At 39.9% G+C, this 13,915-nt stretch overlaps 1 protein-coding gene across 2 annotated transcripts in view; it reads right to left on the reverse strand.

The window, feature by feature from the left end:
* The window catches only part of QPCT (glutaminyl-peptide cyclotransferase), a 73,544-nt gene that overhangs the window by 11,578 nt on the left and 48,051 nt on the right, over window positions 1-13,915 (reverse strand). For both annotated transcript variants that reach the window (XM_069583554.1, XM_069583553.1), the window contains 2 exons: window positions 10,573-10,719; window positions 3,342-3,620 (listed from right to left, as the gene is read on the reverse strand). In XM_069583554.1, the coding sequence (XP_069439655.1) occupies window positions 3,342-3,620; window positions 10,573-10,647 (354 nt within the window). In that variant the 5' untranslated portion in view covers window positions 10,648-10,719. The remainder of the gene's footprint in view (window positions 1-3,341; window positions 3,621-10,572; window positions 10,720-13,915) is intronic.

Here is a 13,915-nt window from a genome sequence, read left to right on the forward strand (position 1 = left end):
AAGAAGGAGAAAAAAATATCATTATCAACTGAAAACTAAGTTATCTTTGTATGGTAATCATTTCAACTGTCATAATATTACTCCTTAATTATACCCCAAGAAAAAGACAGCTTATTATATTTTGAGTCTCTCAAAACTCCTGATAGTACTAAAGACAGGATGTGTCTGTCTGTGAAAGATATATGCACTCAGGGTTTAATAAGAACTAGGAGACACAGGTTCGATCCCTGGTCTAGGAAGATCTCCTGGAGAAGGACAAGGCAACCCACTCCAGTATTCTTGCCTGGGAAATCCCACGGACAGAGGAACCAGGTGGGCTACAGTCCATGGAGTCACAAAGAGTCAGACATGAGTTAGCAACTGAACAACAACAAGAAGTAGTGAAACAGACTGTCTCACTGGCAAAAGGTATATAGTACGAACAGTAGTGGAGACAGTCAAAGAGCCTTGACTGGTTCCAAAGTTCTAACTCCAAATCAAAGAGCATAATCATAGAATACCAGGGCAGAATAAGATTGCTTGGGACCAGAAACACTCTGTTCATGCCCAGTGTTTACATATTCTGCAAGTTTGAAGGTTCAGGTGCCTCAGAAATGTCAGCAGTTTGGTAACTCCACGGTTTAGCACAATGGCTTGCTCTCATTCTCTTCTCTTTGCACCATCTCATTTAGATAGCCATAAACTGTCTATCTTTTTTGGACAATGACCCTGAGTCCTGTGAGGCAACTTGCTCTTTTTACTTCTTTTTAGGGTTGGTGGAAAAATAACTTTGGCCTTTAATCTCTAATAACTCAGTCTAGTATCTCAGAGCTAGAAAAAAATGCATGGCCAGGTTTGTGAAGGTCTTCTAGTCCTTCTTTCTGGCAATATGACAAATGCCTACTTACCAGTGTTAATAGAGTCAGTACATTACCTGCAGTCTTTCCCCATCCAAGGCTGCATCAGCTAATGCCATAAAAATAAGGTGTAAAAACCACCCCAACTTCAGTGGCTTAAAACAACAATCATGAGTTCTCTGGGATCTGCAGGTTAACTGGGGACAACTGGTCTAGGCTGGAGTAGCTCTGTTTCACCCTGCAGTCATCAAGGCTGGCTCTGTTCCACAAGCCTCTTAGTCTCCTCCTAGGACTGGCAAGCTAGCCAAGTCATGCTCTTCTCACAGCGATGGCCAAGGCACAACAAGGCACAGCAGAGCGGGCCCAATTGCACAAACACATGTCCAGCCTCTGTTTGTTATCTACTAGCATCCCATTGGCCAAGGCAAGTCAAGTAACCAAGTCCAGAGTCAAGGAATGAGGAACTACCACCTGCTAAAGTGGAAGGGCACAGCAAAGTTACAAGACAAGAGAGGTGAAAGTATAATTACAGTCTTATTACTAGAAGGGGAAGACCACAAAGAACTGGAACCATCATCCAGTTAGGTTCCTATCCAGGCTTCTCCAAGGTCACATTTTATCACCCCTTACACAACTCATGACAGCTGAAGAACATAAAATATCTCCTTAATACAAATCTAAAGTACAACTGAAGAATAAATCTGATACTCTCAGAGACTGCCCTCAAAACCAGTTTTTATTTTTCATTGCCTACATCACTGTTTACCTCTAATAGAAAAGATACTTATCACAGGGAATATAAGAATCCCTACATGAACTTAAACTATTAAAATAGAATGATCATCTGGAAAGACCGGATGCCTTTTGGAAGACAATGGGGAAGACTTTTCTACTATGATGGCCATTTCCAATCTACAGGTCCACATCAAAATTTAAATATTCTCAAAATTTTACTGTACTATATAAAAAACTTAAAATGAGGACTTGGAGATCAGATTAAAATTTTTTTGTTGTTTAAAAAAGAAAGGATAATTAAAAGAATGTATGTGCGTTTTGCTAATGGAGAGCCTTATTCAAAACTCATTCAGCCCTTTCTACTTCTGGTTACCAGAAGCGGAGTGAATTACATGGAAAAAGGTAAAGGATCTCACCAAGAGAAAACACACCCACTGCATAGACTGTGTCTTTAAACCATTTTTTACCTAATTTCATGTCCTTACACTAGAAATGCAAATATGAAAAATTAACCTTTTATATCAGCTTCTGAACTCTCTCAGTCAATTGCTAGCAAAGGATGCTAGTTAAAAGCAGGGCAGCACATGGAACAAAGACAATATAGAAGGTTCAGAAAACAAAACAAATGGACAAAAACAGTGAAAAGGATACTGAGTGATTATAAACAATTCTTGCTTTCTTCAGTTCAGCATATCCAGCAAAAATAGAACCAAATATCTCTATTACTTCCATTACAAGATAACTTTTTTACTTCTTTACCCCAACTTAAGCTGGCTCCTTCATAAAACTTTGAGGGAGGAAAAAGGTATTTGTTGTCTGTGAACAAAGTTTTCTGGCTTTGCTTTGCTGTGTTTACTCGGTTATGAGTGATATCTGAACAAAATGTCTTCATCTGGCATAGCACTTTTTTTCCAATATACACTTAAGAACACATAGACTGAAATAACATTATCTGAGAGTCCCAGAAGTATTCTGAACTGAAAATGTAACAAAAGCTTTCTATGATACAGAAAATTGAGCCGAGATTCACAGATAAAACAATAATGCATTTGTTCTTCACGCTTTTCATCTTGATATGTCTGAATTACCCATTCTCTACTTCAGAACCACTTTGCTGAAACTCCCTCCCCCAACTCAAGGCCACCATCTCTCAGAATAGAAGGCTGTAATGTTCACGGCTATACAAACAAGAAGAAATAAACATATTTCCTACATATGCTTGAATCAACCTTACACCTTCTTCATTTTTTGCAAAAAATAATGTTGTTTTTAATTTGATGTGTATTCATAACTAAGAAATCAGGTGCCAATTAACAAATACACTCTCATGTACTAAGTAAGGTTCATTGCCCATGGTGGACATTATAAATAATGTAATCTTCCGACTGGGCTTCCCTGTGGCTCAGTGGTAAAGAACCCGCCTGTACAGGAAGGAGACATAGGTTCAATCCCTGGGTTGGGAAGATCCCCTGAAGAAGGAAATTGCAATCCACGCCAGTATTCTTGCCTAGGAAATTCCATGGACAGGAGAGTCTGGCAGGCTACAGTCCATGGGGTCACCAAAAGAGTTGGACACAACCAAGCAACTAAACAACAACAATCTTCCAATTAATATTTCAAATTCATTTCATTTTGCAATAAATTAGCACAAAATACACAGAAAGTCTACATCTCTAGATGGCTTTCTTAGTGCCCCATGAACTAGAATTCACTCTGAGTTGCTGCTAAATATTTTATTATCCCAGGAGTCTGCAGGAGGGAAACAGATACCTTCAAGGAAAAGAGCTGCTTGTCTAAGGCCCGAGCAAGTTCCAGCATCATTGCACATGGCACAGCTGAATCAGTGGCTCCCACAAACACTCTGTGGTCCCAGTGAGGAAAATACTTGGAATCATAGTGACAGGCGAGGACCAAGTGTCGTTTAGCAGTGGGGTTGAGGGTGCTGATGATATTCGAGAAAGACCGGTACCCGTAGGGCGTCTGACTTAAGAAGGTGTCTACTTCCAAGACCCAGTCAGCTTGAAGTCTCTGAATTCTCTGCATGATGTGCTGATCAAAACAAAAACCAAAATTTCAGGTCTAGACAGTTTTGTTTTAGAATTTGTATACCTCTTAAATTAAAAATGCAATACACACTTATTGTATTAATAGCAAGGACGTTGAAAGGAAAAATAATCTAGTCCTCTCCCATAGTCTCCCCCTGGCAATCCAACCCAACCAACTGTTAATATTACCTATGTTAAGAGTCTGATGTATATCTACACCCTTCTTGTTTATACAAATATACACTAGCACACAAACATGTATATTTAGCAGAGGGATATATATTCTTATAGGAATAGAATCCTTCTCTACATCTGATCTGCCCCTTGCTCTTCTCACTTAACAATGTATCATGGACCTCTCTAAAGGAAATCAACCCTGAATATTGTTTGGAAGGACTGCTGCTGAAGTTGAAGCTCCAATACTTTGGCCACCTGATGCGAAGAGCTGACTCACTGGGAAAAACCCTGATGCTGGGAAAGATTGGAGGCAGGAGGAGAAGGGGACAACAGAGGATGAGATGGTTGGATGGCATCACCGACTCAATGGACGTGAGTCTGAGCAAACTCCAGGAGTACTGAAGGACGGGGAACTTGGCATGCTGCAGTCCGTGGGGTTGGAAAGAGTCCAACATGACTGAACAACAACAATGGACCTCTCTAAACATAAGGAGATATAGCTCCAGTTCAGCATATATTGAAGCTCATTTTTAATATTTCTAGCAAAATAACAAGACAGATTTAAGACATTAGATAGACTAGGTAGATCCTATAGGTCATAACTTGTACTCTAAGCTCTTTGAGGATGAAAATTGCAAATGGCAACTCTTTTTGTCCCAAGCACGTAACATGTGCCCCCAGTCAGCAAATATTTCATAATGTAAGAAACACTAACAAAAGATACTAGAGCTCACCTGTTAAGGATAATGTACACAAGGGGGATGGTTACAAGGGAATGGTTGAAGGCTATCTGAGGTTCTGCCTGTTCTAAGAGGGCTTCTCAAGTGGCACTAGTGGTAAAGTATCCACCTGCCAACGTAGAAAACACAGGAGACACGGGGGTTGATCTCTGGGTCAGGAAGATCCTCTAGAGTAGGAAATGGAAATCCACTCTAGTAACCTTACCTGGAAAATTCCATGGACAGAGGAGCCAGGCGGGGTACAGGCTATGGGGTCACGAAAGAGTCAAACATGACTGAGCGCCTCAGCACACTGCTCTAAGAATCAATAAGTAACTCTGAACCGCAATGACATAACAAGCAGTTTTCCCTTTGTATTCAGAGCAGGTCCAGATCCCCTGCAAATGCTGGTGAAGATAAGAAAGAATCTATGTTCCCATCTTTCCTGATCACCTTGGGCCTTGTGAGCAACATGGTGTCTGACAGAGAAGGGCAACAGACGTAAAAGAAACATCTCTTCAGGGACTGGAGGTGTCTTCTTAAAGGATTTAGAGTTTGTGACGTGAGAAGCAGGTGAGTTCATGGCTGTTCAGTCTGCCCTTTCCTATGTTTATTTTCCCTTTGCTTAATTCTCATTACGTTCCATTTATTTCATTTTGAAATATTATATAGATTTTTTAAAGGGTGCCTTAAAAAATTATTTTTAAGTCACACAACAATTATTTTTTATTTTTAAGTCATACAACAATTATTTTTAAGTCACACATCAACATATCCGGCAATTTGTTCCACAATGAACATTCAGTGGGGATGGACCTTGAGGTGATAAACAAATAACTTATAATGACTGGAAAAGAATGGGAGAATTTTTCCCCCCTCCCAAGGAAATAAACGACTTTCTAGCCTAGCCAAGTCTTGTGTGACCTGCCCTAACTAGTGTGACATGACACGTAGGCAAGAGCCTTGAAACAACTGGGGCAGGAAGCTTCCAGGAAGAGGAAAACTAAGCCAGAGGGAAGACAGTGATTCTATAGTCAGTCTTGAAAAAGCCAAATAAACAAACCGTTTCCCAGACAGTTACTCCTTGTTCTCTGTCAGGAGGTGGACTTTGGCCTAAAGAGCAATGTATACAACGTACCTTTTCTATGACACATTTACAGGCTGTTTTTTCATATAAAAATAATTTTTGAAACATTATAACCTTTTTGAAATTATTACTCATCTCTCATTTATTTTTTCATTCTCCACAATGCTTAGTGTTGGGCTTTGTTCACAGTAGGCTATCAGTAAATATGGACTGATTATAACTCATTCTCAATGAGACTATATAAAATTATATGATATAGAACATTAATCATTTGACTAGAGAGAAATCACTGCCTCTAAGAAAAGTTTTCCAGAGAATGTGAAAAGAACTTATCCCCAGACTTTGGGGAAAAGAAATTTTTCCATAAAAAAGGGGTCAGTCTTTAAAAATAAATAAATAAAAAGCACATCTCCAGAACATCTGGTATCCAGATGATGAACTGCTCCGTAAAATGTGTTCAACACCAACAGCAGCCTGCATGCTTACAAAATGAACTGGGATTTTAAAAATATGTATCTCTTAGCTTTGCTCAGCTGAAGTCTCACACACAAACTCATTCCTCAACCCTGAGCAGGTTTTGGCCATAATATCTGATACCTGTATTGATGCTAAAATCCACAAAAGCTTCACCAGTTCCCCCCCAGAAGAGTTCTCCCTGCACTAACCTTTTTTACTCGGTATAAATATTTTTATTTGTCTTAGCAACTAATTTCTTTATAAACAATCAAATTGGCTGCATAATCTAATTAGGTCGCCAATAGCCCTTATTGTTGTGCTTGTGGCTTGCAGACTTAGTCCGCACGTTCCCACTGTAATTCTCTAGGGTAGGCTCCACAAACTACTGCTCTTCTCTCTAGACTGCCCCTGAACAGAGAGTGCTTGGCTATGAGAGGGCGTCTAAAACAGCTATGCTTCCCAAACTCCAGTTGCAGAAGCCTCAGCCTACCAGGCATGCTAAAACGTAATTAAGAATATAGATGGATTTCTATACATCTATCTTTTTAAATGGAGAGAGAAGAAAAGAGACAAGGAGATGGATAAAGACACAGCGAGATGAAGACAGAGAGAGAGTGAGACTGAGTAAAGAGAAAGAAAAGCGTATGAAGATGGACGGGAAGACAAGGAGAGAGACACAAAGAGAGGCCAAGACTGGGGGTGGAAAGAGAGCAAAGAGAAAAATAAAAGTAAACATGACATCTTGCTTCCTGCTTCCTGGGGAGGAAGGCCCATAGGGGATTTTAGGTAACATTGGTGAATGATCCTGGGTCAAGTTAATTAAACTTACATTCTCATTTCCAAGGTCTGAGAAACACTGTCATTAGCAGACCAGATTTGTTTGGAAGTAGGTTCTGTGCTATTTGCAATAAGTCTGCAAATATTGCCTGGATGCTGTCACTGGGGACTCTGGGCACCTCCTCCCTCTTGGGTGGACCATGTACTAGTCCCTCAGGCTTTCAACCCAGGGCTCTCCATTCAGGGATACACATACTTTTCACTAAAGAAGCCCAGCTTCAGCTATTCAGATACACTGGTCATCTACAGGAGATTTTAACCACCAAATTTCTAGCTTGCCTCTAGACAAAGTTTTTGGCTTGCTCCCTAGTGAGACTTTATCATTCTGACTTTTTAATTCATTTTTTATTCCTCTCTCATCTAGAAATCACTGGAATCCTCCAAAATTTAATACCTTCAAAGTATTATTTACAAATAAAGTATCTTTTCAAAAAATATATTCTAAAAATCCAAGAGGCAGCATTAGACCCACTGATCAGAGACAATAAAAATGAAGACTATGGGATATTGCTCCCATATTATCCTCCGAAAGGGAATTCAGAGCAATATACATCTTTATTGATAACTGATAAAAGTTAATTCACTAATCAATTTTATACCAAGTCTACATTTTTTTTTCTAGATTTTTAAAGTGTTCTTTAGTTATAACCCTGAAACTCTATAAATTATAAAACATCTGACTGGGTCCTCAAAAGCGCCTCAGGAGAAAAATTAATTTTCCACCATTCTTGTCTAAATTTAGTTCAGAACAAATTAAATAGTCAAATTAATAGTCATTAGTGCAGTTCCTCCCTAATATCTCAGTATCATCTGTTTCATGTTCAAAAGAGGGAAGTCTTTATCTACCACATTTTGAGGGGGGGGGCAGCTTTCCTAAAATTCACGGTAATTTTCTTTTCCCCAAATTATAAAACTGAATCTCTTAAGTGAGATTTCTAACACAACCATTCTGTCAGCACTGCTGCTGTGTCAGCCAGCCATATGTAGGGAATCCAGCAACAGTTCCCGGCACATTCCAAAATACTGTCAATAAATTTCTCACTTGCCTCCACCCCCACCTGACATGGGAGATGTTATTATGAATTCTGTAAAACTTTTAAATGAATAGGTAGTTTTAAAATCACAACAGAATCTATGTATATTATTTCTGCAATCTATACTCCTGGAGCTAAAGATCACAATAGCAATATTGTGTTGTCTTTATTGCTTTTTAGAGGCCACAGCCAGAAACCTCAGGTCTAAAGTGAGCATATACATTTTGGGGATATACATTTGGCCTTCTGAGCAAATGCTGTGGGGAAGTGAAAAAGCGGCGATGGGTAAACATTACAGACATAGATTTTTTCAAATGAAGAACTGAAGATTTTACAAAGACCCAGTCAGTGCCCTGAACTTTTCTGGAAAATGCTTGAGAGATGAGGCCCAGGGGAGATCATTGAAATGAGTGGTATGTGCCTTGCTCTCCAACTGGGGCCTGAGAAGACACAGAGCTGGACCCATATGTAAGCACACACCACAGAGCTAGGCTCGCCCAGCCACTGCTCTCCAGGGGTTGGATGGAGAAGTCAAGAAGATCCCAGTGCAGGTTCCAGCCTCATCTCTACAACGTGTATAACCATGGGCAAGTTAAACTGCATACTTCAGCCTTTTTAAATCTGTAGCACTGGGAGAATAATTGTCCCCAACAAGGTGGCACTGCCGTGTGAACTGAATGAGATTATCCAGGCAAAGTTTTCCATCAAGTGCCTGACAGAGCTGGAAAAAGCCCTGGATAAAAGTCTGCCATCATCAGCATTATTCCTCTCTCTGCCTAGAGCTTAGAAGGAACTAATGTTGTCTTTGGGTCTCCTCCACCTAAGTCCTTAAGGAAAGCAAGAGCTGTTTGGATGGAAGACAAGAGGCTAATGGGGCAACAGACAATGCATGTGGGCTCACCTTGAGAGGCAGAAGTCATATATTGGATAGACAGGAAAAGCCCACCAGCTGTGCTGCTGGGCCTTGCGGGTGTCATTTTGTCACTGCAGTGGAGTGCCAAGGGGTTTGCTGGAAGAGTTAGGCAAGTGGGCTACTCTCAGAGAGGCCAGCCTCTCCCCATTCCTTCCCAAGCTGCCCCTAAAAATGGGGCTACCTTGAAAAAATAGGCATTCAGAGCTGGGGTTTCAGGTTGCTGAAGAGGATAGACACTTAGGAGTTAGAAAGACATTCAGGTTTAGTCCCTCTTATGGCCTAATCTACCCTCCATAGCAGTGTCTTCCAAACTACAGTGCAAAAATCAGTGGGTCTTGAAATCAGATTAGTGGTTCATGACTAAAGTAAAAAGAAAACTAGTAAAATAAAATTAAAATCAGAGGAACTAAAGAGCCTCTTGATGAAGGTGAAAGAGGAGAGTGAAAAAGCTGGCTTAAAACTCAACATTAAAAAAACTAAGATCATGGCATCTGGTCCCATCACTTCATGGCAAATAGATGGGGAAACAATGGACACAGTGTCAGACTTTATTTTCTTGGGCTCCAAAATCGCTGCAGATGGTGACCGCAGCCATGAAATTAAAAGATGCTTGCTCACTGGAAGAAAAGCTATGACCAACCTAGACAGCATATTAAAAAGCAGAGACATTACCAACAAAGGTCCGTGTAGTCAAAGCTATGGTTTTTCCAGTAGTCATGTACGGGTGTGACAGTTGGAGAATAAAGAAGGCTGAGCGCCAAAGAATTGATGCTTTTGAACTGTGGTGTTGGAGAAGACTCTTGAGAGTCCTTGGACTGCAAGGAGATCAAACCAGTTAATCCTAAAGGAAATCAATCCTGAATACTCATTAGAAGGACTGATGCTACAGATGAAGCTCCAATACTTTAGCCACCTGATGCAAAGAGCTGACTCATTAGAAAAGCCCCTGATGCTGGGAAAGATTGAAAGCAGGAGGGGAAGCACGACAGAGGACGAAGTGGTTGGATGGCACATCAATTCAATGAACATGAGTTTGAGCAAGCTCCGGGAGATAGTAAAGAACAGGGAAGCCCGCCGTACTGCAGTCCATGGGGTCCCAAAGAGTCGGACACGACTTAGCTACTGAACCACATCAACAGATTGCACATAGTAGGAGTATTTTTTAAGAAACTTTTTTATTAGTTAACTCTATGTTTTTGTGTATAAAATGTAATATATATATATATATTTGCCATGTGTCAGAGTCAGAAGCTTGAGAAGCACTGTACTAGAGAAAGTAGTTTATCACTGGTCTTAACTCTCCCTCCAGGTAAAATACAATTTCAAAAGGGGAATAAAGGCCTGTTAAGACGGTAACTCACTCTTGGCCCAGAACTGTTAAGAAAGAAATATCCAAGTCTGTTGAGATTGGGTGTTTAAAGTTCAAGAAAACTTGGTTGGGTGCCTGAGGGTGTGTTATAGAAAAAATCAAGAGTTGGGTACTTAGTATCCTGTCTGATTTTGGCCCTCCCAGATGGAGAATTCATACATAAATTGATTTAGGTTAACATGCATCTCTTAATTCAGAATAGATATTTACTCTTAGTTGTCTGCTTTTCTAGGATGCTTATTTTAGTTAATAAGATGAAATGACAGATCTGAATATTAGACAATCCAGAATTTTGAGCATAGCATCATTTCTCATGGGAACGGAACGTGTTGGACAACCTTCAGATTAGTATGCTGTTTCTCACCTGGCGAGCAGCAAAGCTTCCAGGCGATCCAGGATATCGCTCTATCAGCAATGGTCGTAAGTCATTTTGCCACATTTCAGAAATACTGGTGCCTTCTGCAACTTGCCGAAGAGATGATACATTCAAAAGGGCTGGTTGGTGATAATTCTGAGAAATAAATAAACATTAATATTTACATCATTTCATAACATATTTAAGATTTATCCTGAAACATTTGCAATTGTAAAATATTTGCTTTGAACTTCAAAATAAAGGGGTAGCTCTTACATTGTAACATAGTAAATTAAACTGCTGCTACTGCTGCTAAGTCATGTCAGTAGTGTCCGACTCTTCATGACCCCACGGATTGTAGCCAACCAGGCTCCTCCGTCCACGGGATTTTCCAGGCAAGAGTACTGGAGTGGGTTGCCATTGCCTTCTCCAAGTAAATTAAACTACCCAACTTTAAAATTGGCCCTTTAGATCTACAAGTTCAACTGTTTGGGCAGCTGGTTTTTAAAACAGAATTAAAATCATGCTTTGAACCTGAGAATTAATACTTAACACTTGTAGCTGTGTAACTTTTAATAATTTTGCTACAATTACTTTGTAAAACTATGGTTTACAAATAACAATTGTTGCTCTCCTAGTCTTAAGAAAACTCAATATTGCAAAAACTACAGCCAACAAAACAATACACTCTGTTAGCATAATTGTGCTATAAAAGCCAGTGTGATGTTATGGAATAAGCAGACTCTTGGGGTGAGAGGAGCTGGCTTCAAAGTTTCTGCTGCCATTTACAGACTGTATGACCTTGGGCAGGTCACTTAAATTCTCATTTCCCTAAAATACTAATAAAGGAATTTGAGCTAAATCTGCATTGTCTAATATGGTAGCCAGGAGCCACATGTGCTATTAAGCTCTTGAAAGGTAGAGAGTCAGGTGGAAGTGTGCTTTATGTGTAATACACATATTGAATTTTGAAGACTTAGTATGAAAAAACATGCAAAATAGCTCACTAAGAATTTTTATAGTGATTACATGTTGAAATGAAAAAATTTGATATATTGACTTAAATAGTGTTAAAATTAATTTAACCTATTGTCTTTTACTTTTTTAATAGAGCTACTAGAAAATTTTAAGTTACATATGTGCTTCGCATTATATATTTCTATTGAATAGCCCTAACCCAGATGATTGCTGCAATTCTTTTCGGTCAGAGATTGATGATTCTACCAGCCACTAAATAGTACACTTTTTGTCTTCAGTTAAAATTATTTTAATATTCCATTAACGCTCACACTCTTTGATACACTTATATATTAATTAAGTGAACCTTAATTTAAGCAGCTGAACAAGCATAGCATTCAAATTTGTATTCTGGATACTACTTTACACATGCTGAGTTTTTTTATAATTCCAGTAATGATGACTCACTCATTCATCATATGTTCATCAGGCATTCAACGACAGAATGTGTTACTCCTCCCCATAGGGAAGTGAGTCGTTGATCTGATCTCTTCTCTGAGGGGAATGATGAAGGTAACACAAATTTTTTTGGAAATCAAAACAGAGCTCATGGGAGCCCTCTCTATTTTATCACTTTTTCCAAAACCAGTATAAATTGATTATGTGCAGGTTATCACATGGGTGTTTTCACTCCATGAGAAACTGTGGAATTAGAGCATACTTATTATCTAGTTGGAGAAGGAAATGGCAACCCATTCTAGTACTCTTGCCTGAAAATCCCATGGACAGAGAAGCCTGGTAGACTACAGTCCAAGGGATCACAAAGAGTCAGACACGACTGAGCGACTTCACTTTATTGTCTAATGCTTATTATACTTCACTATGTCTCAGTGGCACTCTCAGCTATTATCACACAAAGATAGGGAGCTGTGGGTCCAGGCAGCCCCCTTCAACTTGGCCTCTCAACTCAACTCCTCACCATTTACTATCTATACCTCTGGCTAGATTACTTAACCTCATTATGACTTACCATCCTCATCTGTAAAAGGGAGGTAATAACACCTACTTCCCAGAGTAATTATAACTAAGTGAGCTAACTCACATAAACTACCTCAGTAAACATTTGGTAAGTATTATTAGTTCTATTACCGTCTGTCAGACACTGAAGAGGTATAGAATTCTGAGCTGAAAAGGTCACTTAGAGATGATTATAATCCAATCTCTTTGCTGTCAGTGGAAACTGAGTCAGAGAGGCTAGCTGATTTTCCCAAGGTTGTAGGAGAGTTATAGGTAAGTTCGAGAAAGGATCATGGTTGTGTCAATTCCCAATCCCATGCTCGTTCCACTCTGCCTCCCTGCATTATCTGTGACTTTCAGTGTACAACACTGTCTATTGATGCTGCTTCTGAACATCTTAAGGTTTGTGTTTATTTACTGGTCATACATTTAAAAATATATTTCCTTGCTAAATTTGTTGCTGCAGCCTTTAAAGTCCCTGGTACCTCAGATCTAAGTCTTCCTGTTAACTCTCAAACAGCACTTTGAGAAGAAAGAGGGAGCTAAAAGATAAAACCATAGAAATGTGAGAAGTGAAGAGATAGGAGGCAAGAAGTTGGAAAACTCACACGGTTAATTATTACTTAACATAGACAACAAGAGCCTCTGATCTCTCCTGCTGCCCCACAAGCCCCCGGGCAGGACCACTCAGACCAACTCACCATGCTTCAGTCTCCCTGGCACTCTTCAGCACCCAAGGCAGTGAGGCTTGGGCTTCTTGGGGCCTTTGCACTGTGGTGCCTTCTACCCTTGAAGGCTTTCCGCTTCCTCTTCACCTAGCTAACTCCTGCTCATTTCAGGTTGGGGTGTAGAGGCCTTGTGTGTCTATTTGTTTAATGTCTACTTTCATGCAAGATGCCAACTCCAGGAGGACAGGAACTATCTCTCGTATTTTCCATGCTCTCCCCAGAACCACACAACACCTGGCTCACATGGCACACTCAATAATTATTGGATGAACTAATCAAATACGGAATCAACAAGTGAACTGTCTTTCTAAAACTAGCTTCACTAAGACGGTATGTACATAATAATAAAGTAAAATGGGAAGTTTGCCATCATATATACAAAGTCAGTTGAATGAACAGAGATTATAGGGCCAGGAAAGACAAGCGGCTGCCTGCTACAGGGGGCCAGGAAGTGCTGTAGTTCAATGTTGGTAGACTTTGTTCTTTTTGAATTTCTGAGAGTCGATGCTTGTGATGTTTAGAGTTGAGAGTTGGCCTGGGAAAGTCACTGTGACAATCAAGAACTGTTGTGTCAAAGGCTGTCTGGCCAAGGACTCCTTTTCATTTACTGTTTATTACTCCATCCATCCCAGACCCTATCTGGTCACTGT

This window comes from Ovis canadensis, chromosome 3 (assembly GCF_042477335.2).
Source record: "Ovis canadensis isolate MfBH-ARS-UI-01 breed Bighorn chromosome 3, ARS-UI_OviCan_v2, whole genome shotgun sequence".
Classification (NCBI taxonomy): domain Eukaryota; kingdom Metazoa; phylum Chordata; class Mammalia; order Artiodactyla; family Bovidae; genus Ovis; species Ovis canadensis.